The sequence below is a fragment of the Linepithema humile genome, chromosome 4 (assembly GCF_040581485.1).
Source record: "Linepithema humile isolate Giens D197 chromosome 4, Lhum_UNIL_v1.0, whole genome shotgun sequence".
NCBI lineage: Eukaryota > Metazoa > Arthropoda > Insecta > Hymenoptera > Formicidae > Linepithema > Linepithema humile.
The window spans coordinates 26,116,532-26,144,515 of record NC_090131.1 but is presented as its reverse complement, the minus strand read 5'-3'; the positions used below and the strand labels follow the sequence as shown (position 1 = coordinate 26,144,515).

Below are 27,984 nucleotides of genomic sequence, written 5' to 3'. Positions count from 1 at the left end.
GATAAAGCTTCTCAGCGACGTTTCTCGAAACTGTACCTTGCTGTTAGAAAACTTGCGACGGTAGTCGATAATTGTAACGCATAAATCACAATGCGCCTTGTTTTTATCCGGTTTCCAGAATACATTATTTCCTTTCAGTCAAGTGGAAGCCAAACGTATTGAACGCAAAGTGCCATGCTTGGGTTGCGTTCTATGAAACGCGTGTGATTAAAATACGTAACGCGATACGTCAGTCGTATTTTACAACAATAAACTCTAGAGATTCGTTTTCAGATATGCCGTGACATCCGAAACTACTGAACACGTATTTCAACGAGGTGCGATATCGTATGACGTACCTATATTTTCCCCCGACCTAAGTGCTGTTCGCAGTATAAAAGCGAAATTGATGTATTACGCCGACTAACGCGTTCCAATTCGCGCCGTAGCCGCGGTAATGCTCGCTCGCGGTGTTTCGGACAGCTCCCATTGCACAGCATTATGATCATGACAGAAACTCGAGCGCATAATTCCGCGCACTTGCACGCGTCTTGTCTGGTGTCTGGTATTATCCGCCATCGGACAGGCCTGATGATGACTGATGGAAGTCGGCCTATTCGATATGTCGTGACGCAAAGGGCGGGGGAGGCGGAAAAAGTGGAGTGGATCGCAATTATATTGGGGCTTCTGCCGCGACGTCCGCGGCGTCAAGCGGGGGAATTACCTCGTCTCGGACGACAATTAGTCCGGTTTCAAACTCTCTGTCGCCGTATCCGCTGCCCCATTGTACGCTGGAACCTTTCGCCGTGCCTGCGCGCGGCAGAAATAGGATTTCCGCCTCTTCCTCTTCCGTCGATTCCCCTTAAATCTCATTTCGAACGGACGTGTCTTTTCCTTTATTTTCAGTGTCGAAAGGAGGTTTGCGGCGAGAACATTAACCTGCCTCGATTGTTGAGACAAGGTTTTTATCCTTAAAATCCCCCGCCGGTTCAATTTATATAATATGAATGAGCTTCGTTAAACATTTAACCTCGCATGTGTGCAATACGGTGTAAAATAATATTAATTATTTTCGCTGCGTGAATCTTTGATGTTAATTCCTTGTCAGTGCTAATGAATTTAAACTCGACGGGGTTTTATCATTTGAAAGATGCACGCCGAGATATAGGCGACGAAGTTTATTTCGTTGTCGACGGCGCTCGAGCACAAAAGCTATTCTCCAACGTGTTTTCGAAGTTCAGCAGTCGAGTTGTCTTCTGACAATCAGAGTAAACGGAAGAGGAAGCGACGGGCAAGGACCTTGGCTGTTCGCGCGAACAACTAGTTGCAAATGATAAAATAACAGAGTTCACTTAATCTCTTACTCGCGCGTTCCGTTAATTGACGAGAGCCAGCATTGTTTCTTGATAGGCAAACTTTGGTTATTTTCCTTTCTTGTCTGCGCTCATCGAGAAAGACAAACCATACATTTCCGTAAATTGTTTTGCAAAATTGTGTCAATTTCGAAGCTTTATTATTTTTTATATTTAATTCTAGTTCACAGCGAGAGCTTTTAATTATTTATATTTAATGATTTCTGATTTCGCCAGTTCTGTAATTATTTTCGAAAAAAAAAAACAGAGCTCTGTCAATTACATAAAAATTCCAAGAATAGTGCACTAACTCTAAACGGAGGTTATGCGACTTCGATATTCCGTAGCTGCCCGTGAAGCCATTGGTGAAAACGGCAAAGAATTTAATTAGATGTGACCCACTTGCAGAAACAATGCAATCAATCGCTGGTGCTTGAAGACTACATCGGGTTAATTAAAGCTATTCGAACGTAGAATTCAGAATAAAGGATTCCGGGAATCTCGGGAATTTGCTCGCGTTCTTCGGTTCATTCTTCCGCGTGGAATTTGTTTTATCGCGCGCGGCTAAACTACTCCCATAAATTACTTTCTCCATGCGATCAGATAATGTCCTCAAATTCACGCGCGCAACTTCCGCCGTAGATCAATCTCCTTGCTTCCCCAACCTTGCCGGTCGGATGGGTGACCGAGCGACTCGCATTACTTCGAGAAACTGCGTTACATTACGTCAGGTTTCGAAAACAGATCGTTTCGAAAACTTGCCGAACAGATTTGCGGTTGATAATTTAATGATCTAAATTTGTGATCAGAATATTTAAAAAATTGAACGGTGCATTGTTAGTAAAATTGTAGACGGTAATCTTATATTAGCGTAGTATAAGATTTATTCCATTTGCATCTACAATTTATAATTTATTTTTTTAATCTTTTTTTTTATTCTATTGCTGTTACATCATCACAGCGTTACACGTGCGCGCGTATATATGATCATACATAAAAAATTAAGTTTTAGATAGAGCGAATAAAGCTTTAAAAATTAAACGGGAATGGATGAAGCTAAATTATGCATCATGTAAATGCGTCAAAATGGAACGCGACAGTGTTGGAAAATAGTCGCGGTTGCGGAATAGTATATATATATTCGCCAAAAGCAATAATCAACAATTCATGGCCATTTGATGGTGCCTGTCAGAATTTTAAGCCGCAAGACAGACGATGAGCAATCGATGTTAGATTATTTACGTTGCCATCCACATGGCGGAACATAAAATGCTGCAAAAGTGCAGAGACATGTACGAAACACAAAATTTCCATCGTGTCGCGTGTAAATGCGCTACGGCCGGAAAGAGACGAGTATATCACGGTAGATGGCTACCACAGAAATTGCCCACCTGCCCGGTTTCCACGATCTCTTCATCCCCCCGGTTCCTATTTCGGCGCGCAGATGTATGATAAATCGAAGTGCATCGAAGCACTTTTTCATACGGAAAAATAGATGCAGCCACGCAGATGTGTATCGGAAACTTTATCTTATTTCCGCAAGATGTGAATTTTTTTGCTAGCAATAATTATTATTAAAAAATTGGATTATGATAATAATATATTATATTTATATCGTCCTATAGAAATGAGTAGATTTTAAATGGCAGAAATTTTAATAACAACGTTTCATGCTTTTTCCCCCGCTGCAAATAACATTCGTAATTTAATTCCTGAAAGGTAAATAGTGAAATATGGCTACTCGAGTCAGTCACAGAAATATATGAATGAATAAATACGGCAGATACTTTCTCAATCTTTCGAAAGTAACTGGCAAGCCTGTTGCTTTGAAGTGAATTACAGAAACGAACGACCGATCCCTTTAGTCTATTTTAAAATGCTCCATCAAATTTTATGGGATAAAATTTCAGCGTCTAAAATTGAATTAAATGTATATTTTAACATTTTGAATCACTTCTTTGTAAAAAAAATGTAATATAATTTAAAGTTCTAGGCTGACCAAATAATATGATATAAAATTCTAAGACATTTTAAGGCATAAAAATGAATAAAAAATACCCTTTAATCTTATATCATATCATTTGGCAGGCCTAGAATTTTACCGCTATGCATTGAAATCTTATATTTTAAAGAAAGAAATGGTCTAGAATGTTAGAATGTACCATCGAGATATTAGAAACATACCTTTAAATTTTTTTTGATTGTTTGATATTATAAATATCGAACTTTTTTTATTTTTTTTTACAATTGCCTGCAATACAATTTTCTAAAAATAGTGCAGTTTACGATCTTTTTTCACATACACGTTATTTTTTATAATAACGATATCTTTTTCATTATTATTCCCTAGGTATTTTAAGAATGATATTTTCAAACTATTGTACAACTATAGCCATTTTAATAATATTGCTTTACACGCAATTTGCTATCGTATCGCTTCTATCATTATTATCCCTGTGCGACCAGTGGACATGGTTCTGCAAAATATCGATTCTCCGAGGAAATCATCTTAATGTCGACTATTCTGGCCGATGTTGAATTAAGGTCAATAACCAGGATGGATGAAGCTTACAGAATTTCTCTGCGGGATATTCGTAGATCTCCATTTTCCTTGTTTTCTATCGTCACCTCTACTTTCTTAATCTTGTCATTTCCCTTCCTTTAGTTTTCGGGTCATTGAATTAGTGTAATGCTATCACGCTAAATAAAGAATTCTACCGAATTTTTTAGTGTATTATTTGTATTAGACGCAATATGTATAATAAATCGCACGATTTATGTTCCACTGATTTCTATTATATCATATATATTATCATTATTTTTACATTATTATATTTTATCATCCAAATTTTTATTCCGACAAACCGATACGTATGTTAATAAGAACCCCTTGAAAGTTATTTAATGTTAGAAAATCTAAGCGAAAAGATGCTTTGCGGTTGAGAGATATATACTGGCACGCGCGTCCCTTCGTATTACTAGATAGACCATGGGTATAAGGATGGAAATTAGGAGCGGTCTAAAGTTTGATAATTAAGAGAGCACTATTCGCTAGAGTGGTTTGTAAGTTACGATGGAGTGCGCGTGGTTTAGCTACCGTTATCTTCTATATACGTGATATCCCGGCGCCGGTGCACCTTAACTTCGACCTTCGATCCGGTCTTCGTGGTCCTCTCCGCGCTCCCCGGGTTGGCGCAGTTAATGCCACTCCTATCCTCTTAAGATATCGCATTATCACTAAGAAGCTTTCCGCGCAGGACGCAAACTCTTCGCAAGTATAAAAGTGGATCGGATTAAAACTTAACGTGGATCTTCGCATAATTGCATTTCTAACAAGCGCGCCCATTGCGACGAGAAGGTAGCGAATGGTGACCATCCTCGATTACACGAGGCACTATTAAACCAAGCCGGGCGGCCGAAGTCTCCGTCGGCCAAATCCTTCTTTGCGGTGAAAGCTCATTACAAAGTGACGAATTTGCTACCCGCGTGCGCACACACGCCTATATATACTCATGCACCCGCCAGTGATACTCATGTAAGTTAAATCGATATATCACAGCAATAAATCCGTTCTTTTAGCTCGTTGTAATTGGATCGTGGAATTAAATCCGATAAACACGATTGACGTGATATATCAACTTACCTCTATGTTATATTTGTTTTTGCAGTTTTATTTCCTACGGAATGTATCGACTTATCAAGCGGTGAATTTTTATACATCTTATCTTATACGAAGCGCGAATTGCTGCGGTGTGTTTAAGCTCTCTTCATGCTCCCATCTATCCATTATCCCCGTTCGGTTTCGCGGCTCCATCGCTCGCAACTTTTGATTGAAGCTCGGCGGTTGTTGAAGTTAGCCAAAACTTATATCTAGTTTATGCACCTGTCTCTTCTCTCTTATAACCTCTGTAAACGCGGCTGCGGCCTTTGCCGCAAGCTGCTATTCCTGCAAGCGCGAGATTACAGTCGCGCTGTAGAATTCGCAACCTGGAGCATCATCGAAGAGAGCGTATCAGGTTTACGCACCGCTGGCATCATAATGCCGGGCGCGATTCAACGTAGTTAGCGCATCTTCTATTAAGATCTGTTGGTAACGAGCTCAACTTTCGACGACCAATTATCGCGCGGAATAGACGTCTCAGCGTGAGCATTCATGACCTTCTATCTGCACTAAACCTCCGAGTTTCGCAAGTGTAAGTTACCGCGTCCTTACGATTTTCCGAAAACATAGCTATCCTTGGATTAATATTTGGCAAATTATTAAAAAACATTCTTCTTAAAAGAAAATAGCTAATAGAAAAACAGAGCATCATGTGAAATGTGTCATTTATTATTTAATAAAAAAAAAGGATCAAAAAATCAATTATGCGTGGATAATTAAGAGTAGTTCGATCGCGTATGAAAATACATTGGTGACATTATGTGTCAGAATGTGCTTTCTAATTGGGAAAATATCATAATATAATAATAATATAATTGCGAAAATAACTCCGCATTTAGTTCCAGCTGTGGCGTATTCAGTCTTATGCTTATTTTAGCTCCGCTAATGTGATCGGCAGACATGTAGTTATTGTCTATCTAGACTTTGCCGCTATTTTAGATATTTCACGATTATTTTACGATGTCTACCTACGTATTTGTTAATAAACTATGAAGAGCTTTCAAGTTGCTGTGCTGTATTCTCGGTATTCTACATAAACTCTAATCAAATTCCGTCTTTGACTTTCAGATAATCCACGGCGTGCACATCGAGCCAGCACACGAAGTAAAGAAACGTAGCATCAGTCAGCCAGTTCGTATTCTGCTATCTTACGACGAGAGCGTCTTTAGGTGAGTTGGTGCATACGTATTTCTACGAGATTCAACGTGTTTGTTCGACGACATGAAATTACGGAGAGTTACAGATCGACTATATCAGGACACAAATCGAATTCACATCGTAGCGCGAACTGCGCTAATTATCTTAAGTAGCAATCTCCTTCGAGCAATCGAAAATAGAGGAACCGCTATAATTTGATTTATGCAAATTTGAGTCCATTAGATTCCGTGTGATGCACAAAATTATATGATTAAATAAAAGAACTTTCTATTATTTATAGACAATTCTGATAATTATTTATAGATAATCTTGATAATATCGATTTTTCAAAATTACGATTTTAGAAAAGACGTCAAAAAATCAATCGAGTTAAAAAAAAACGAAAATATCAGCGAATGAATTACGAATATCTTTTAGAACAGTTTCCTGTTTTTTGGATTAAAGCATGTCACGAGATAATTGCAACTCTGAAAGATTAATTTTTCTGCTGTGAAAAAGTTTTTCGTACAGTTTTCTACTCTCCGTAATTTCTTTTCTTTGTATTAATTAATCTTGGCCATGTGAATAAATACGTTCTTTTTGTCGACGTCACCTTTTCGTCACGCCTCTAACGAGCGTGTGTAACTCGTTACGCATTTTGCAACGCACGATGAAATCTTTTACGGAACTAATTTAGTAAAGTGCCCATAAATATTTTCTCTGCTGCTTAATTTTCAAATGGCAGAAATTAGCCCGTGATACTTTATCGTACGACACTCCCAAGTTATATATATCTGTCGCTTATTCGCGTTGTGAGAAGAACAGTACATCCACCGTCTCTCGCGAAGATGGTTTCTATCTGTAATTGCTGCCGCTGTCGCGGGTGTTATTTCTAATCCATAAAAATTATTTTAACGCTGTTAAAGCGCTTCGTGAACGTTAATATCACGAATATACGATCGCGCTCGCTGCTCTCGAGGAATCTACTCGATGAATGAAGAGAAGTACGGTGCAGCTTGAAAACTCCATCGCGAGTTTCGGCACTGCCAGGTAACGTCTTGAAGATGTACAGTAATGGAACACGAGACAGCGAATGTTCTTGTTATTATTTGTATCGCTCCCTGTAAAGTTCTCTGATATTCTTACCTCAGCTATTTCGCGGGATAGTGCTCGAGAAATTTAGGAACACTGCTGATAATCTCCATTACATTCCTTAGTGTCTTCTCCCTGTTCCTGGTAATGCGTTGAGGTTATAATAGCTGGAAACATGATAAGCAAAGATACGGTTACTGCGCTAAACGACGATTTCATGGTAGTCGAGGTGTAATATCAGTGTGAAATATAATAACGGGTTGGACTATGGTATTGCTATTGACATAATACTTATGTGTTAACGATTGTATTGCTACTTAAATTGTAAAATACTATTATTAAGTTATTTGTTCAGAAGTAAATAATATGAATTGATGAATAAAATATATGAATAAAATAATTACATTAGAACGGTTTAATGGAAGTTCTATATTTTTATCTAAATATATATATTTTTATTTAAATATATATATTTTATAATTGTCATATTTTTTTTAAAGAAAAGTTGCAACGAGAAACAAGTTTTATTCGAAAGCTGAGAGCTTAGTACTTGACAATACTAAAACTATTTGTCTCTAGCTTGTTTGCGAAATTATCAATTAATTACGAAGCGAAATTCATAATTAATAAATATATATGTCTATTCTATTTTATATTTTTATTTCTCGGCAATCGTATCGTAAGTCATCCTTTGGCTCAGGATTACCGTCACACACACAAACAGCAAATATCCAGAAACTTATAAGACGATTATTTTTATTGTCGCGCCCGTTTGCTATTGCAAAGAACGCAATCCTGCGTCACTGTCACGTAGTTACCGCCGTCTCGATCTACCGACAATTTCTAAAACAACCGTTTCACGCGCGCGTAGAACGCGAATTCACGTAGCATCGCGCAGTTTCGATCTCACGTACTCTCAAAAACGTTTCCGTTCTCGCGATCGACCAGATAGGTCGGTGTACCGGCAGTGTCATGAAGTGCAACGCGGCGACGTAACCGTTACGAAACGACTATTGCGAACTCCTATCTCGCCGGCGATTCACAGACCATTGATCCGTTCCCCCAAGTTTGATGCAGCGCGTATATATGCGGCGTTTTATCTCCCTCTCTCTCTCTCGCTCTCGCTCTCTGTTTTGCTGTCGTGAACGTATAATTATATCCTAAGGTCGACGTATATATTAACAATTCGTGATATTCTGTGCTAGCTCGACCGGAACGCCGTCACATTATGCCGGTTACGGTCGGACAAGACCTCCGCCGCTTCGCTGAGTCTGCCAGGACTTCTTAGCGTGACTTTTTGCGTCCTGCATGTGTACGCGTACTTACATTACGCGGAATGGAAAATGTGATAAATATGCAACGCGCTCGAGCTGGCTTTGTTATATTCCGAAAATTCGGGAGAATATATATTCATTATTGTGCGGCGAACGAATTAATGAAGAGCTTTCTCAGATATAAAATCCAGTGTGCATCCGAGTTTTCTTTGACACAAGAAATGATTTGGGAGTATAATTGCGAAATAAGCATAACTGAGGGATAAAATAATTCAAGGAGATAAGCTAAGATAACTAGGTTGTCGTTGTTCAAAAGCCGGGAGCGGACATCCGAAGTATGTCATTTCACACGGCGATGACGTGGATCGCATTTGAAGTGCCGACCGCGGTGACGGAGCAACTTTTAACTTCTAGAGACCGGAAGTTCAGCAGTTGTTAAATGCCTTCGTGGCACTCGGCGAAAACTTTCGAAGTATCAACCCCACCCGCAAGTTTCTGCGTTGCATTAACCGCGCGTCTTGTTTCTTGGACGTGTATTCATCTGTAAACAAGATCTTAGCTATGCACAAAGAACGCTTTTCAACGTAGTCAGTTTGCGCGTAAATATTGTAATGCAGTTTCAGCAACGTCTAATGTGACTGTTGCAAAAGACACTTAAAGACCTCTGCATTTTAGCAGAGTCGAGTAGTGCGCTATTATTTATTAGTTATTTATGAATCAATAGGTAGCTTTGCTCATTTTCTTTTATCGTCGATTCTATTTTATTACGCTTTTTGAGTTGTGTTTGCGATCTTTTTAACGACGATCTTTACTGGCGACATTAATGGATCTAACTTCGGGATATTACAAAAACGATCGCAGAAACTATCGTTACACGCGTACTTGAATAGCTACGAAAGTGGCTCACACAATTGTGTAACGACATAACGACATGTACTTATAGACATCTCGAGTCTCTACTTTTTACACGATAAGGTCATATGACGTTGTACGGGTGCGCGACACTGTGTCATTATGCAGTACTTCCTGAGTACTATTATATCCTGCTAGAGTCATGACAGAATCGTTTGCGAGGGGCAACATCGACCCGTAATAGCGCGTCTTGTTGATTTCACTTTCTACGTTTGATCCTCATCGAATATTTACGAGTGGCACGTTTTATCACGGTATTACGCCGATATTCACGATCCCGTGAAACATGCAATTTCCAGGCATGTATTCGTTGCACAGTGAAATAACAGCGAAATCTCCTATGTAAATTCGTACTTTTGTTCCGTTTCTACTGGAGAAAAATAATCCTCATCGAATAAGTAATCAAAGAAATATTGCAGCTGACGCGGATATACGCGAAAAATAAATTCTGTGCGTTCTAATTACACAAATTATACAATTATGAGAAACATTAGTGAAATAAATTGAAAGATAAAATAATATTATATTAGAATTTAATAAAATGTTGTCTTTACATTTTTCATAAATTATACTTTTTCATATTTTCTCTCACTTTTCTAGGCATGTATTGTTGGCAGTATCACGCAGCGGTTTTTTTTTAACGACAAGCGAATTAAATTGTAGTTTGTAATTTGTACATTGTGCAATTCAGCCGTAGCATTTCAGCTGTCTCATTTTCACTCTTTAATTTTCGAATAAATGTGATGTTATTTTTGCATAACATAAATAGCTACGTGGCACCGCTGTGCAAAACCATCGGGCTTGTCGTCGAAGCGAAATTAGTTTTAAAAACTGTTCGTATCGTATTACGAGAACAATGCGCTATCAAACGGAATCTCACAGACTGAAAACTCATTCGTTGTCATAACATTTTTGTTATCTTGCTCCTCGTTGCGCTGCTATTAGCGAATTCATTCGCAGACGGATACAAATTGCGAGCAATGTGAAATAACAACGCGCAGTGCAAACAGTAAATTAATTAATGTATGAGTCGAAAGCTAAAATGTGACGAAATGGATGCGTGTTTAAAAAAAATTTTAAAATGTAGCTTTACCTTTGCGCGTAGTGCAACATCGAATTTAGCAAGCAGTAACCATCGCATTTGACTGGATAATAGATACATTTCGTGCATATATTGAAAAATTTTATTCACCGGAACTGCGCCGTTCAGTCGAACATATTTTTCTCATTGCTAGCGAATGGCCGTTTTATCATGCGGCGATGCATGATCTGTTGTCTTTCTCGATTTCACTCGACAAGCTCGATTATTAATTTCCTGTTTTTCATATTCGGCTGTATTTGTTATTTGCGGATTATTTCAGTGAGCAATATCTGCTGCGATGATTACAATTGGCAATATTTTTTTTTTTATAGAACGCGATGCCATCGTGTTATATTGATAAAGTACTTGCGAATATTGCGCGTCTCTTGCTGCAGGTACAGACTATCCGCAAATAGCTGAAATTCTCGCGATCATATGCGTACATGCGTTTACATTTCCGGATATATTCTGACCGGATGTACGCAAGCCGATTCGGTCAATTTCTGTTACATCTGCTTTGCATAAATAGATGCATCGACAGATAGGAAATGTATGCTTGAGAAGTTAATCCTCTCGTGTATTTGAGCTTTATGTGATGCATTCACATATGTTTCGTGCAAATTACAGACAGAGCTACATATGTACAATGAATATCATTTGCAGCAGCTTTTACTCATTTTTTTTTTACATTTTATAAACCCCTAAAACCTGGCAAATTGAAAGCGAATGCTATATTTCTAATCTTCATTTGAAGATCCTCTCATTATCACGAATGAATACAAAATTTATGCAAGTTTGAAGTGAATATTTAATTGAGCAAAGTATGCTCAATTTTCGGCAAATTACGATGCGCCTGAATTTCGACCGCCTCTATCTATGCCGCCTGTCCCTTGTAATTAATCGCATTTCCTCGTTACCAATAATTAATCCCGTGTCGCCCGTACGTGGTAAAATGAAAAAAAAAAGTTAGAATTAACCGGCGAGGAGAGATCCATCGATATTGTCGCTATCCGACCATGGGGCGATTCCTCTCGGGAGATCGTGGCCGGCGAGCCATCCGACAGAAAGCGGCAAAATTTTCGCTGTGCGGCATCCAAAATTTGGCCGCGTGCCAGAGAAACCGCAGTGACGTTGTATAAAAGCCCGTTCGCAGTTACGCGGCCTTATTGAATTTCAGCATCGGTATCGACGCTGGAAATAGAGCTCTCAATCTAGAGGTTTATACATAACCGCATGTGTGCTCTTATGTTCCGGATACAATCATATTGAATATTGCAACGCGGATACTTCATGCTTGAATTGTAAAAAATAAATATCACACACCGAAAGTGAAAAATCGAACAACAGTGAAACTCGGAAAGGTATAGAAAGCCAACCGCGGGCGTTTCACAAGTATGCGCGCATAAATCGCGGGTTGCAATTTATTATTTTCCACTTTGACAGTAATGCGAGTAATGCGTGGGGCGCTTAACTCGGGCTCGAGATCATCCCGGTAAGAGGCTGCTGTACGCGAACTTGCGCGTTAACGCAGTACAGGATGCACGCTCTTCGATATAATTGCGCATATTGGAATTCCGTAGCGCTGCAGAGGCGTGATGCATTATCTTTGGCAGGTTGTAAAGTACGAAGGGATGTGATATCTTAAGCTTGAAAGTTAAAGCATTCCGTGTCTCTGTACGATACACTTACGATAAAAGACCTCTGTCTGTCTTCATTCCCTATATTTAGCGAGCACATCCTTTCATTCAGTTTCCTATGATTATTTCAGTAGCAGTCAGTATTATTTTGGTACGAGTCTTTCAACCTCGCTAACCACGCCTGCAATTCGTTTTTCTGATCTTGCATGCAATAGCAATGTAGTAATTGGATTGAACCAAGCCTACGGTTCACGGAACTTGAATTCGTCGATGGAGATGAGTTCTCAGAATTGATATAACGAAGCGGAGGTCGTGGACTCTCTCTTGTTCTCAAAGAATTGTATAAAGCAATTTGAATGACTCTTAATGATCGTACCTTCATTAGTGTATAGTATCTGATCCGATATTGATTATTTCGAATATAGCCGGGGGAGAGTCATAGCTCGGCGAACAGCCGTTTCTATCTTTGTACTTCCAATAGAACGTCTCGTTTGAATAAGTAGAAAGTTTCTAGATTGATATCGATGTTACTTCCAAAATTAAACTCGGCTCGCAATTTTCCGAGCGATGTTTGTGCCACTCGTTGGCATGACTGCGGTGTGGAATATAACTAGACCGACTTTACGAGTGTACATATCACCGCCGCTTTCAGCAAAGGAGTTGGGAATATTGTAAGCGTGAAAAAAGAATGAGCCGCCATGGTTCTCATGCGAGTTTCACGTGTGTGTATATTCGATGCTAGCAGCTGTTTATAAAATATAAGCTTTTTTCGAGCAACACGAACGCACCCGTGCAATTTTCTTGGACAAGTTACAAGAAAGTTTCTTAGAATTGTTATTGTACCGCTATATTTCGTTTTAAACGGAAAAGTTCGTTACGTTCCCATCGTGACAAAAAAAATCCGTGATAAATAGGTTTATATTAAGGGATCAAATAAAATATTTTTTTTTTAAACGGAAATATTCATACGTGCAGAGAGAAATTAAATATTTGTTGTTATCTATTCTGGCCATTTTCAGCGAATACGGTTGCACATTTTTTTTTAATCTTTTACAATAAAATACCTGATAATTATAGATGGAAAGTTGAAAACTGTTAAATTGAATGTTGTCACTATAATGTAGAAACTTTATCCAGCGCACAATGTTCATTTGTTAGAACGAATTCGAAACGTAGCACACAGTCAGCTAGTTCTCACGAGCGCGGTCATTCACGATGAAAGTGTAGAAAACACGGTAAAGGGAGAGAGTCTGGTAATTTTGTGCCCTTTGTGCTCGTTCCCATGTGCATATTTATGTGCTTCTGACCCAAGTGGCGCTTCATTAACGGGTCTCAGTTAGCAACAATTTCTGGAACGTTAACATCCTTGCCTCTGCATACGAAAACAAGTACTGTGATACTGATACTAGTTTGCCGCATGGCCAGCTTCCTTTATCCACGCGCTCATCTCTAATTCATGTATAAAAACGGGACAAAGCGCAAAGAATAGCATATAAAGGCGCACTCATATATATATGTTAATTAAATAAAATTTTATTTTTATAAATATTTGTGATTATTTTAAGTTTATTAAAATTTTTGTTTATATTGTTGCAAATATAACGCTTTATTGCAATCATTTAATTTAAATTGTACAATACAAAGCATTCTTTTTTACAAAATTTTTTCTCTATCGAAAAAAATTAATATATATTAATTTAAAATATCAAAAAATGTAAGTAATTTTTATTAAAAATGGTAATGTAATTCAAATCGTTTATATTTATATATAAAACGCTTATAGTATTTATTAGTTTTTCATATCATTTATTTATATAGAGGTAGCATTTATATCGTAATAGACTGTAATACGAACATTGTAGAATATATGAGCATGCATATTATTCGTAAAATGGAAGTCAATTGATCCGTTATTAAATAGAACGTTAACTTACATATGTACGATCATGTGAATGCATTTTATAGCAAAGTTTCTGATAATATTTCTCGAGAAAAACCTATAGTTGAGTAAACTTTTCTTAAAGGTGAAATTTTTTTAGAAAACTTTCTATTATAAAGTTGTTCGTTGCAAGAGAACTTTTTCTCCATAGGTGTTAATGGCTTATTTTATAATTTATTTTCTGACGTATAAGACTTTTCTCTCGTCAGTTTTAATCATGAACAGTAAAATACTCACAACTTGCTGGAATATTTTTAAGATCAATGTTTGCACTAATATTACAATCAAATAAAATACGTAAAAATTTTTGAAAGAACTTGACACATTTTAATATATATTTATAACCAACAATGATTATTTTTCACGTTCTCTATTTATTATAGCGTAAAACCTAACAAAAGTATTATTTATCTGCATATTATTTATCTAAACCAATTTGTGTTTTTCACCTTTTACTAGTTTATTATTTTGGCATTTTATTCTTTCATTTTTCATGTAACTAATTGTTCGTGAAACTTGCATAAATTCAAACCGCTTAAATTGCTGTTAATAAATTAATACGCTTGCTCAGTCGAGCGCACTAGTTTCGAGTCGCGACGCCTTTTGGCGATAGTGTCGAAAACACCGTAAACTGTGAAAGCCCAGTAATTTTCTGCCTGTGCTGTTCGCCACCTGTGTGTCTACGTACAGCCACGACAGAGACCGATGCCAGCGGCCATTTATAAAATATTAGCGAGCTGGCGTTTTTCAAAGGTAACCGAGTTCATGTATGACACGCGTGCTCGAGCTTTTGCCCGTTTCTATGTCAAAGGTCTCACTCTAATTGGTTGTTTGCATTTGCACGGGTAAATTGTGCATTGCTTCTCTCTTTTTCCCCCTCGCTCTCTCTCTCTCCTCTCTCTCTCTCTCTCTCTCTCTCTCTCTCTCTCTCTCTCTCTCTCCCCCTCTTTCTGTCTCCGTCTCTATCTTCATCTCTCTCCTATTTCCTTTTCACTGGCATACTACCTACGCTATCTTTCTTCCGGCAAATGTTTGCCTTGTCATGGCTTTATACAGTGCTGCAGCAAGCCAGAATACTTTCGGATGACATTCATGTAAATTTGCCGGTTCTACTTACCGATCGCAAATTAAGCATAGTATCTAAATATGTCTATCGACATCCTCGATAGCGTAACGAGATTTTGCGTCTTCGCAAAACATACGTGAACGAATAAAAGTTTATCGATCGAAAGCATCAAACGAATACGTTTAACCAAAAGAGTATATTTAAATTAGCAAAACTAAACCAAAGTGAAACTTTGAGCAGTAATTTTAATTACGATCGCGAAGTATGTTCTCTTCACGTTCGTAAATGTTATGTTTGATACGAAATTTCATGAAAATAAGTTACGCGGACGATTTCTACAGAACGCTGAAATGACGTACGCGCAGTGCGACGAAAGAACATAAAACATTAGAATTTTTAGCGAAATTGCGCAAATTAAATTACGTATTAAAGGAGCGACGATATCAGGAGCGACATCTTTCATCTTGGTCACAATTTTGAGATTACGTGACCAATTAGTCGAATTGCAGGATAACGACGATTTCAGGACAGCGACGACAAGTCTTTGGATAAGCTGCTCGATCGGATCATCAGCTTGTCGTATTAATCGGAGAAACCGATCGCCCGATCGATGTCATGAACTCCCGCGTAATGCAACCGTGGGATACAGTTTCCCACGGGACGAGTTGGATCGAATATATATATATATATATATATTTGTGTGTGTGTATGTGTGTGTGTGTGTGTACACACAGCTGGAATTGGTAGAAATTACGTTACTTTCTCCCGCGCAACTCCCGCGCAGCTCCTCTATCCGCCGCACAACCAGCTCCGACGCCTTCTACGCTGCTAATGAACGAAACTTTCCTATTGCTTTTTTAAACAATACTCTCTCACCGTTAAACTTCCTAACGAACTTCGGCGATCGCTTTATCCCGTAGCCGGGGTGGCGCGGTGTATTAAGAGACTTTCCCGAGCGCCGAAGGGACGTCTAGAGTTCGCGGCAAGGGCTCGCGCGCAGACGGAAACGTACCTTTCGAAGCTTTAAATGTCGAGAGAACGATACAAGTCTGAAATGGAACTCGGCGAAAAGTGTGCCGGCGAGAGTTTGTTTGCTTCTGAATGGACTTGATTTTAAACGAGGGTACACAGATTGCTTAGTTAATAATCCTTATTACTGAATCTACTGTTGTTTGGAATGTACACGGTTGTGTAAATTTTATCTAATAGTTTAATACTCTTTCTTATGTTATTATTTTGTAATTTAAAAATGTGCAACTGTGAAAATTAATGCAAAATTCGCTACATTCGCAAAACCAAGGCTCTTTAAAGTTATTTCAATTCGCCACGAAACGGAATAATCTCTTATAATATAGAAATCTTCGCGCGTAATTAAAACGATTCGGCAAAGACGGTGATCCGCTGAATCAGCGTTATAGGAACCGATAAATGGTTTCAATGTTTTCAATCAATTTTATCAGTCAATATTATTCTTTGCATTTTGATGGGCGTGAGCGACAAATGAATCTTTATTCCGGTTCGCCAGCTTGAAGGTGTCCGCATTACTTGTGTTGACTCAGATTATTACAAAGTACATACAGTCCTTTGTCAATCTTGCCAATTAATTGAGACATACCTTGTATTTGGTTTTTAGAAGTATTTGAAAGCTCTTTTCTATTTCAGCAATAATTTTCAAATAGAGATTTCGAAAATATATTACGTACGAAGTTATGCTAATAGAATCTTTAAGTAAAAAATTTAATTACAAAATAGTCGTGTGATTGCATTTGAAAATATATTTAATTTAAAATCAATCGCTACGCGAAGAAGAATATAGTTTATATTTTTTTAACAACTTTTTCCACAAAACGAAAGATTATAATGTTGTGATAGGTAAGCGACGGCAACTATCTCGAAAGTCAAATTAGGACAAGAATAGATATTGCTATTCCCTGAATACCTTACCGAAATCTCTGCGAACTCATCTTGAATCTGTGCGCAGCCTTGCATTATAAAGCTCTTCGTATTCGAGCATATCTTGTTAGCGAGAGAATCACGTACGGTCGCCGTCGACGTTCGTTAATTGCCGTAATTGCAATAATTAATTCGATTCATTTCCAGCTGCGTCTGATTAATTCGGTCCTTTCGCTCTCTGCACGCAGCCATTCGCTCCACCCGGTGCGTCATCGTCATAAACGTGCTTTGAAATTTCGTCGTTCAAAAGTTGATGGAAAATTCAACAACGTATTTCCATTTAAATTTTTCCATTACATATACATGCAAGATCAAGAACCGGCATTAAAGCAAACCACATTTTCATGTTAAGAATTGATTTCATTATTGGTCAGTGATGTTAAAACAAGTTTTTATGTTAATTAAAACAGCACATAATTTTGATATTCGCACTTAAATATGCATTTACATAACGTTACGTGCACGAAGGTAATTTCTGTAATTCCGACGTGGAATATTTTTTTTAATCTGTATTGCAATGCTTCTTAGGAAATGCATGAGAGACATGGCACAATTTGCATTACGGCTTAGTCGCTGTATTATTTACAAATTACCTCGCGCGGCGATAAAAGAAATTCTTCGCGAGACACGCTGCAATGATGGGCGTTACCGCGTTTGCCGCTGCGCTTGATTCTCATGCCATTCAACTTGACTTTTGCCGCGTGCGAGCACTTTCACCGCATTGAAACGGAGAGCGCTCGGAAAGCGTGGTAGGACGATACCGGTATTACGAAAGTGGAGACCGTCGATAGTGCACTTGGCATAGCACGCATGAACGCGCACAAAGCCCCAGTATGTAGCGCGATAGTCGAAAATTGTTTAGAATTCCTTCGTGATTATACGGTTTTAATCGGTAAACGATCGCGCAGCACGATGAATTTGAGAAGATAATATTGCTGGAGTGCTTTTGTTACATTAAAAACGTACCTTTTAATTTGAAAAATACGCTTCATTGAAAATACCGTTTTTTTTTAGCATTTTGCTTGATTATATAGCTCATTCGCGGAACTATAATTCGTCGAACAAGATGTTAAAAAAAAGCTTGTTTACGCTGCTAATTCATCGATTTATTTATTTATATGTAACTAATTCTTTCTGCAAGTGTAAAGTTTGAACGCAGTAGGCGATGCAAACATGTGAAGATTTAAAATTCCTGGTTTCATTATTTTAATCTGTCGGAATTTCCTCGTCAACATTTTAACGGAAATTATGCATTTCTTCTTTTATGGATATGTAATTACGGACGTTGAAATGGAGCACTTGTACGTGCTGCGGATAAATAATTCCAATTCAGTTTGTAACGCACGCGCGCTCACGCTTTATTCACTCCAGACATTAAACGAAGTAGATAACAGAATCATTGAACGCGCAATTAATTTGCGTAGATCGATGAATTTAATACATCATTGCCGCTAAATAATGTAAAATATTAAACGTGTAACTTTGCAATGTATAAATGGGATGGAATGCTAATGAAAGGTCCTTACATAGGATCGGTAATATTAGCGCGCGTGCGCGTGTGCGCGCGCGATTGAATTTTATATTTTCATAATCAGGTTGTAAATCAAGATATACACCCACGTTTTCACGAAAGTGATATATAATTATAATCAATCTATACAATCCCGATACATAAGTAATACGAATAATACGTGAAACTGCGATACGTTATACGCGCATTACAATGCGCCACAATCTATCAAATTTAGTAAGCTTTATTTACGGGGAAAATGCAAACTGTCCGCCACGTTTAAATAATGTATTTATCTTTAATTTACGATAATTACTGTGCTCTGTTAATTGCATAATACAATATCTTCGTGAAATCATTCATATTTCAGCAATTTATTCATTTATCGTTCTCCGTTACTCATGTTTAGTATTTGTCAGTCTCGCGGCTATTGTGAATTTTCGTGCGCTTACTTTTGCAAAATATCAATCCACAAATTATGCCGTAGATCGCGTGATTGTGAAATCAGGTCGACTGATGCGATGCTTTCCCCGAATATGCACGGGTGCTCAAATGTCAAAGTGCAACGTAGTTGCAAGTACATAGTAATTGGACGTAAAATTGGTAAAAATATGGCGTGGCTGTGGCCTCGTGACGAAATTGATCTTGATAAACAAGCGTTTACTGTTACATACTTGCTACTTAACTGGCAAATGGCACGCGTGCAAAATTTCTAGCTACTTTTCGATAGTAATTTCCGTGCTAATTCAAGTCATAGTTAAACGGGGGCTGCGTCATAAAAGGCATGAGTTTCTGATATAATGTCCATACGGCTCTTTCCGCTCTATCAGAGCTCTTAATTGTTAATTGTGAAATTTGCTCGTGCGTAGTAATCATAATAATTATATCAATATCGTGGTTTACTTCAAATGAAATTTGCAATTAACGCATGTATATGCACTTCTACTAAAACTTTCTAATTTAAATGTATAAAAGGAGAATTTATGTACGATTATACATGATTATTTTCCACATTTGTGTTAAATTTAATATTGCATTTAAAATATCAAAAATTTTGTTTAATTTTTATTTTTTTAAAATGTCGATACATCGATACGTTATATAATTTTTCTTACATTTTATTTGTAATGTTATACATTTTGCAATTCTTTTATTAATTTAAAAATTTAATTCTGCATATTTAAATAATATAAAAATTATTAAACTATTAAACTATTAAAAAAATTTTGTTATTATATCGTTAAAAGCGAACTTGCTTAGTGGAATATTCTCAGCTCTACACAGAAACAATGTATCTTAGAATATGTTCCGATTTCCTAATACCAGGCCACTGTTTTAAATTTCTATGCCTTTTCAATGCCTATTCATAAAAATTCAAATTCAGCGAGTCGTAAGTCGGATTTTATTTTCAATCCCTCGAGGCACATCCTGTTAGACTTTTCCATTGAATTTGCATGGAAATCCTCCTGACACTGATTTCATTCGATCTCTGCTGCCGTCAGTTTGTCGTGTTACGCGGCTCCCGTCATGCATTTAAACATTTTTCAATATCTAGTCTTCAAAAGTTACATATAATTCTAAATGCGCAACCTATTCACTTAAACACTTAAATGAAATAATATTCTGATATTTGCATGCTGCAAGCATTACAAATTTATCGTATTTTTTCATATTAAAATTCAAATGAATTAATTGCTTATCTCGCGCAAATGTGCGAACATGATTTTGCTGATGTCAGTTTCTGTGATAGGGCTTTTCTATTTGAAAGAGAACGAAACAAGAGAAAGGTTCTATAAGGAAGAGAAGCGAGTGGAAAGTTTGGTGAAATGCGTTACTGGAAAATCGACCAAGCAACTTGGTTTCGACGCGAAAATACGTAAACCCCCGCTCTCGAGTTCACACGTTCCTGGCAAGCTCTCTTTTTCTTTCGCCTGTGTCCCCTGTTTTCTTGCGAAATGTTCCAAAGCGACAAGTTCTTTTCCGCGGAACAGATTAAATTGTTCTGAATCGTCACCGTGCTCGTATGGAAGATGATTTTTTTACAGCAAATGTAACTAATGTGTTTTAATCTTTTGTTTCGTCATTTGCTTTCAGAAAATGTCCACGTTGAATTTCTGCGAAATGAAAATTGTTTATTGAATTACGATTAGTAATTTTATGTTTAGTTTGATTCACATTTTTTTACATTTTTGTATTTCAAAATATATATTTGATATTTAACTTAAAAATTTGAAATTTAATTGAAATGATGTTTGAAATTCGAATTTACAAAATAAATATGTATATTTTACATTTGGCCTGTAATTAAAGTATCGGAAAATAACACATTTGCGCGCATCGTATATAATTTATATATAATAAAATCAAATTAAAATATTAATAATAATTTATATAGAGAGAGGGTTATATTCGAATAAATATCATAATTTCTTTAATAGATGACGGTTAATTATATTTTTATCTATATTTAATATCAGAATATATTAACTTTTTCATATCAAGGATATTTGATTAATAATTTATTAGCGGTGTAATTAGGAGAGAGATTACGAAAAGAAATACGTTCGACACCGATACGAGAGTGGTGGGAAAACAGGGGTCGAGATGGCGGGTGCAGTTGGGAATAGTCGTATAATGCGAAACCTCGAACCTCGTAACTGCATCCCGTGGTTACGCAATAACTTTAGCCCCCGTAACGATCCGGTCTCTAATCGTCACGATAATGGCGCGGCGACACGTCCGGAGCTTAACGACCGTGTAAACGGACGTCCACGTTGTCAAGTACCGTGTTTTAAGCAGGCGGATCACGCTTGTGAGCGAGCCAGTGCGCTCGCAGCTGTGCCACGCGTGTGTTACCGAAATGACAAAACATATAGTGCCGCCGAACCGATGAAGGATGTATGCCTGCGACACGGTATTTTCACGCGGAACGACATGTCAGATCGCTCGTAGAGCTGAATTCTGATCGCAAAAAATCTCTTCCCATATCGCGAATGTCTTTGAAATATTATTTAGCAACGCGGATTTGACAGTTCCATTTTTTACCGATACAATGATCGATATATACGCTGTCGAGGCATTTAATCTCCGTGTCAATCTTTTTAACGGAAAAGTGGATTTATCTCTGTTAGCGGACTGATATCTAAATGTACTGGTCTATTATCTGTCTGTGTAACAATATTTTTAATTTATAGGTAAGTTTTTTATTATCTGTAAATCAGAATTGTCAATGTTATGCAGACAAATCTTAATCAATCTCTAAAATATTATCAACACTGCAATCATTAAATAAGTATACAATCAACATGTCAAAATATGTCAAATGTCAAAAAATATTAAAATGACACAAGAAAATTGTGGTGAATTATTTACATGCTACGTTTTAGAAATTTAATATTGTATGTGTTTTTACGAACTATTTTCTTGAATTTTTTAAAGCTACTTTAAATATTTCTTATTTGAATATCTGGTTTTTAATAATTCCAAGTAATTTCAAATTATAAAATCATTTCTCGTGACAGATAAAATTAAATAGACATTTTAGAAATAATTCTCTAACGCTTTATTTTTTGATAATCTATTAAATGGATTTCATTAATCAGATTTATTTATTCAAAGGATTGAATACGTAAATATTCAAAAGACGATGAAATATTCAGAAAATGATTGAATAAGTTATAACCTACTTGAGAAATTCATATTGCAAATATAATATTTAATAAAAACAAAGTAGGTTAATAGACACATCAAATCGAGAATATGAAATGTTTCCGTCAGGAGTGATATTTTTAGGAGGAAAGGGTGTACCGGGAGTAAATCTGATTCGCGCGTCGAGAGGGAAGGTGTTTTTATCGATTTTGACTTCGCGACGATGTAGGAGCCACTTGAAACTTCGAACCCCCTTTATACTGTTGAACGACGCGTCTGAGCGGAATATTAGCATAATGGGAAAAACTTGTAAGTCGCTGGGCGCCATAAACGCGGAAGAAAATCATCGACGATCTTTCAGAGGACTGGTGGATTGCTTGGAAGGAAAGCACAGAAAGCGCGATACACCCGACAGATTTTCGCGAAATTACTTGCTGTCGGGAAACAACCGGGTCGCGTTTTGTCGCTCTCGAAAAGTTCCTCACGGATATCTCGACGGTCGTTAATCATGCCGCTATTTACGTGCTGCCAACCGCAACCAGACACTATTGAGCGAATAATGAGAATTCCGTATCCTTCTGCGGAGGAGAATCCTATCCGAGATGTACGCATCTGCGATCGATCCACACGGTAACTACGTAAAATTGATGATTGATATGGGGGGAGAGTGTAATTGAGGGATTACGCGTAGCGTAGCGGCGCGCAGACTTGGCATCGGGGTGCGTTTAAAATTTATGCGGAACTGAATTCTTTTACCGTTGAACTTATTCTCCTTGAAATAACATATTTTATAGCGAGTTATAGATACAAATAAAGATTGTTATATCGATCTGTATTTGATCTCTGCTGATATAATTGATATAATCGATGATATAATTGATTTTTAAATGGTTGATCACGTGTTTTATATAGCTTTATGTATGTTATTCTTATGTATAGTTATTTATCTCTTGTTACGTTGGGAAAAATAGTAAAAAAGCGAAGAGTATAAAGCCCGTCTTTATAGTTTATATATTACGTGACTATATCGTTTTATGCATAACGGCAATTTACTTTCAACGTCATAATTATGCGTATACGTTTATCACACGCCAGTATAATGCAGTATCTGCGCTATTTTAAAAAACAACAGTCTTGTAGTCACGATAAGTACGATAAGGTATAACATGAGAAACTTACACATATTATGTACTTTGCCGCATGAATATTCAACAACATACATTGATGTTTCCCAAATTAATTTCTTTCCTAATTTTCTACGTTTACAATTGTTTTTATTTTCGGATTTTTTTACGATTTTGAATATAAATAAAATACTTGTTAAAAGAATCTAAATATGTCTCATAATCTTGAAGTAAATTATTTAAATTATTTGAACTTATTTTATGCCGAATATAAAAAAAAAATCTGTAATAATAAAATTATCGGAAGTATCATTTCTTTTCTATTTTCTCTTCGCGATTTTACGGGACCTATTTTTTTTAGAGCTTACTATTATCTTGCCGCAAAGTACCGAATTGATATCAAATGGCGAATGGTCGACCGAAACTTTTTGCTGGCGCACGTATACCTGGCTGAAAGAGCACTTTCATACTTTCGATACCTTTTTTAATCGTCCATCATATGTAGTCTGTTCACGAGTGGGAGAGCAAACTTCTCTCCGAGAGCCAAACTACTAGAGACTCCCGCCGAAAAGTAATTGAGCGGAAAAACTTTCTGCGCGGCTCGCTCTCTTCGCCCCTTCTAAAGCTCTCGCGCCAAAAAGAAAACTAGGAAAAACCGCCGACTAAGGGTTTTGGCTCCACGTGGCCGAGAGAGAAATGGTGGTAGGTGGAACTGGAGGTGGAAATATTTTTCGCGGTTTCAAACACGGTTGATCGGACAACAAAAGAGGTTCTCGTTAACGTATTCTTAATATGGCGGTAAGGGAAGAGAGACAGAGAAAGAGACGCGACGGTAAATGGGGAGAGAAATAATTCGCGCGACGGGAAGCACGTTTTAAAAACACTTTACTGTCGCCTTCGTTTTTGAGCGATTTCACCGATTCTGACTGTGTGTTGTGGCCGGCCCTTTTTCCATCTCTTCCGCATAGTTCATTTGCCTTCATAATAACACAAAAAGACCGGAACGAGCATTTTCCCCTTTTTAACGCGGTGTAATAACGCCGCCCGGTATTTTAACGAGGCTGTAAAGCAATCCGCAATAATCTCCATATTCTTGTACTACTGGCAACTGCTATCTAGTTAACGAAGGACGCCGCGGGAAAAGCACGTCAGTATTTTCCGAGTTAAAAAGAGATCAGGAGAAAAATCGTAAAGAAAGGCGCGCAAAGAACCGTTGATTATGTGTTACCACCTTACTTATGAACAAACGTCCTAATAAAAGTGATTGTTTTTGTAAAAATTTTTGCTTGTGCGATTTATAATGATTATCACATTTGACCGGAATAATAAAATTAACTTGGGCGATTGTGAGACGGGAATAAATATGATACTGAAATATTTCAGTAAATAATAAATTTAATGATAAATTTAATAATAATTACATTCAATAATAATTAGATCCCATGAAATTATTAAAAGGACTTAAAAACCATATTTGAATTGAACTGATTTTACAGAATACAAACATCAATAAATATATTTTCGTACTTTTTGGTGCATTGTTCTTTTTCTTCATCCGCGCACTCAAGAAGATGAACAACGGTCTATGTTCACCGCTTAAGTCGTCGGTCGTTCTTAAAGTACCGTCACGTTCGACCTGAATCGACAAACTCGTCTTGAGAGTCATGCGTGACTTCATGTTTGTATACTGAACCTTCGGTGTATCTCGCAAAAAAAAGATATCGGGAATGTGAGAGGAATGCCAGTACGAAAATTCTAATATGCATAGATAGAAGCATAAAAAATGGGAAACATGTGGATGAAAATTTACTACAGGAATTTTATATAAAGTTATCTATCTTTATATCAGATATTGGAGAACTTATATATATCTTCAAAAAAAAAGAAAAAGATTCTTCCCTTTTTGAAAATACTCCTCGGATAATCAGATTTCAGATAAACGCAACTGATGCATTTGACATCGCCTTCATCGTTGCTTTACAATGTGATGTATTTTTAAGCAAACGACGAACGAACGGACCGTCCGTTTCATTTAATCTGACAGACGATTTTATTTGACACCGACTGCGCCAGTTTGTCCGGCGTCCAAAGATAATACCGTCATCTGCAATTCGCTGGCGTCATACGCGACGGTGTTAATCGTAGCGGCGCGTGATAAATGGCGCACTGCAATTCCCTCGTCGACGATTTACGCAAGTACGAGCGTGATCGTCCATCGCCGGCATGCATAACGGACGATGCATCGCGCGAGCTGTCAAAATTATCGAATGGAATTATTAATCGTAGCTTGCACGACCGGCAGGCCGTCGGACAATAGGCAGTTTGATGTGCATTACGCTTTTACTCCGCAGTCGTTCAACGCGTAGTTAACACGTCGAAAACGCAGTATGAAACACAAGTAATCTGTTGAACTTATCAATGATTGTCCTGAATTTTATTAACGAGCAGACCGTTCGTTAAGCACGATATGAATTTACGCAGCGTCTGCGTAAATTTGGCTGCGATAATTTGTTTCCAATTCGTTGCTCCGATCGCGAGCTGATTTTTCTAAAATTTCGCTCAATTGAATATATTGACGTACAAATAACACATGCATATGTTCAATGAGGCATTTATAATATACAGAATAATATTGCAATAATTCTGTGAAACAAGCGGGAAGAAAAAAAAAATTATTTCTACTTTTCTCGACCCTCGTTTCAAAAGTTCGTGATTATATATGTCGGGTACTCCGTTGTATACAAGATTATCGTTAATGTCGTCTCTTTCGCTCCTGTCAGCAAAAAATTATTTTTTTTCTTATCCCTTGCTTAGCAGAATTATTCAGAGTACATCCAAGACGGGCTAACGACGCGCAAATAGATCGGAAGGGTTGCACATCAGTGGGAAACAGTTTCCCGAGCGTCATTCTGCCTCCGCGATGGCAACAACTCTCTCACTCTCGAAGTCGTGCCACAGCTGAGTCTGTCGTTAACCTTGTCCCGGGCAGATACCAACTCTCCTTATTACTCTAACGACTCCACCGCCGCGAACCCTCCGCCTAGGATTTCTCTTTCCTCTACCGCGAAATCCGCGACACCCTTCTCCGCTCATTATTCCTCGCTCCGGTGGAACCGTATTTCGAGAGATCCCCCTTCTTGCCGACAAATGTATAATTTCGCGACGACGACGATGACGACGACGACGACGACGACGACGACGACGACGACGATGAAGACTGCGTAACGACGAGGAGACCTGGCTTCTGCAGAACTGAGCGGCGTTTCCGCGCGAAGTCTCTTCGCTCTTTGCGTTAAAGCGGCGCTAAAGCCAACTGGGTCCTTATAATATTTACGTATAGTCGAGGAAAATGATGGGGGAAAAGGGACGGCGAAGATTACTCGCGCTACGGTTCTAGCAAGAAAAACATTAATTATATCCGAAAATTTCGTCTTTTACGCCCCAGTGAAATTTCTCACGGCAAGCTTGACTGGTGATGTGGTTTCGAAGCCCGAAATTAATCATTTTTGCGGGCTCCCGGCGGAATCATAAACAAGCAGGGAGGCTTTGAAGGGAACGTATCCTCTGCTATCCTTCATAATACATAACATCACAAGAAATTGGAAATTTCTGGAATGAAATTATACTCTCGAATATTTTCCGAAGTGGCACCTCGTTCTTTGTAAAAATATACATTGGTATCTTTCTACGCAATAACACTTACGTATAATTTATTATAACCAAGTTGTTCAAAACTTTGCATAGTAATTATATTTATGTTTGAATATAGTAAATTCTTTCTCTATCGCGTGTCTCTCTCTCTCTCTTTCTCTTTCTATCTCTTAAATCTGCGGCGCGCTTAAATTGGAAACGTAAGTTCTATTTGAGTTTCACGTATTATTGTTTTACAAATCACAATGCAGACGGCGAGGATATAAATACCGCGTACAGTTTTTCTTTTTCATTTCTACTATGATTAGCATTTTGCATCAATTGCATTTTTAATCGCGTTCGTCTTCTTCGTCTCCAAGTTATAGATTTTGAACCGAAATTATTCGTCGGCAATTGGTTCAGAAATATCACTTGTCGGGTTTCAATTATCCGCGCGTCGCACAAAAGGCTTCGATCAAGAGATTGCATAAATACCGTAAATCTCGCGGTATACAAGGTATCACCGCGGTGTTCGTACGCAACTTTTACGTACGGATACCACGCATCTTGACGTTATCTCTCGACGGTTTATAGCCAGCCGGTGCAGGCCACGACCGGCTCAGGGGACCTTGATAACGTTTATACCCCGAAGGGGGTGGTAGTCGTTCGTTTGGCAGGGGGCGGTGGGAGAAAGGCGGGCGGGGGAAAGGTGCGATGTTTTACGATGAGCTGTAAAATATATGCATGCCGTGTATAACGCGGCGAGGGTAGTTGCGTAAAAAAGAAAAACGGGCCATGATGGAAGAATAGAGCTCTGGGAGAAGCGGGCGAAAAAGGAAAGCTCGATGAAGCGCGGAAGATGGAGGCGTATCAAGGGGACAGAATAAAGGATGGAACGTAAGGTTGCTGAAAGGATGTGCGCACATAACAGAACGCGTATGGGTGCAATGATATGTCACACGGTCGAAAGCGTATAGACCGTTATTATT

At 37.9% G+C, this 27,984-nt stretch overlaps 1 protein-coding gene across 1 annotated transcript in view; it reads left to right on the top strand.

Annotated features, from left to right (window-relative positions):
- Positions 1–27,984, top strand: part of Invadolysin (leishmanolysin-like peptidase, invadolysin) — a 246,089-nt gene that overhangs the window by 110,311 nt on the left and 107,794 nt on the right. The window contains exon 3 of the mRNA XM_012366169.2: positions 6,061–6,161. Within this exon, the coding sequence (XP_012221592.2) occupies positions 6,061–6,161 (101 nt within the window). The remainder of the gene's footprint in view (positions 1–6,060; positions 6,162–27,984) is intronic.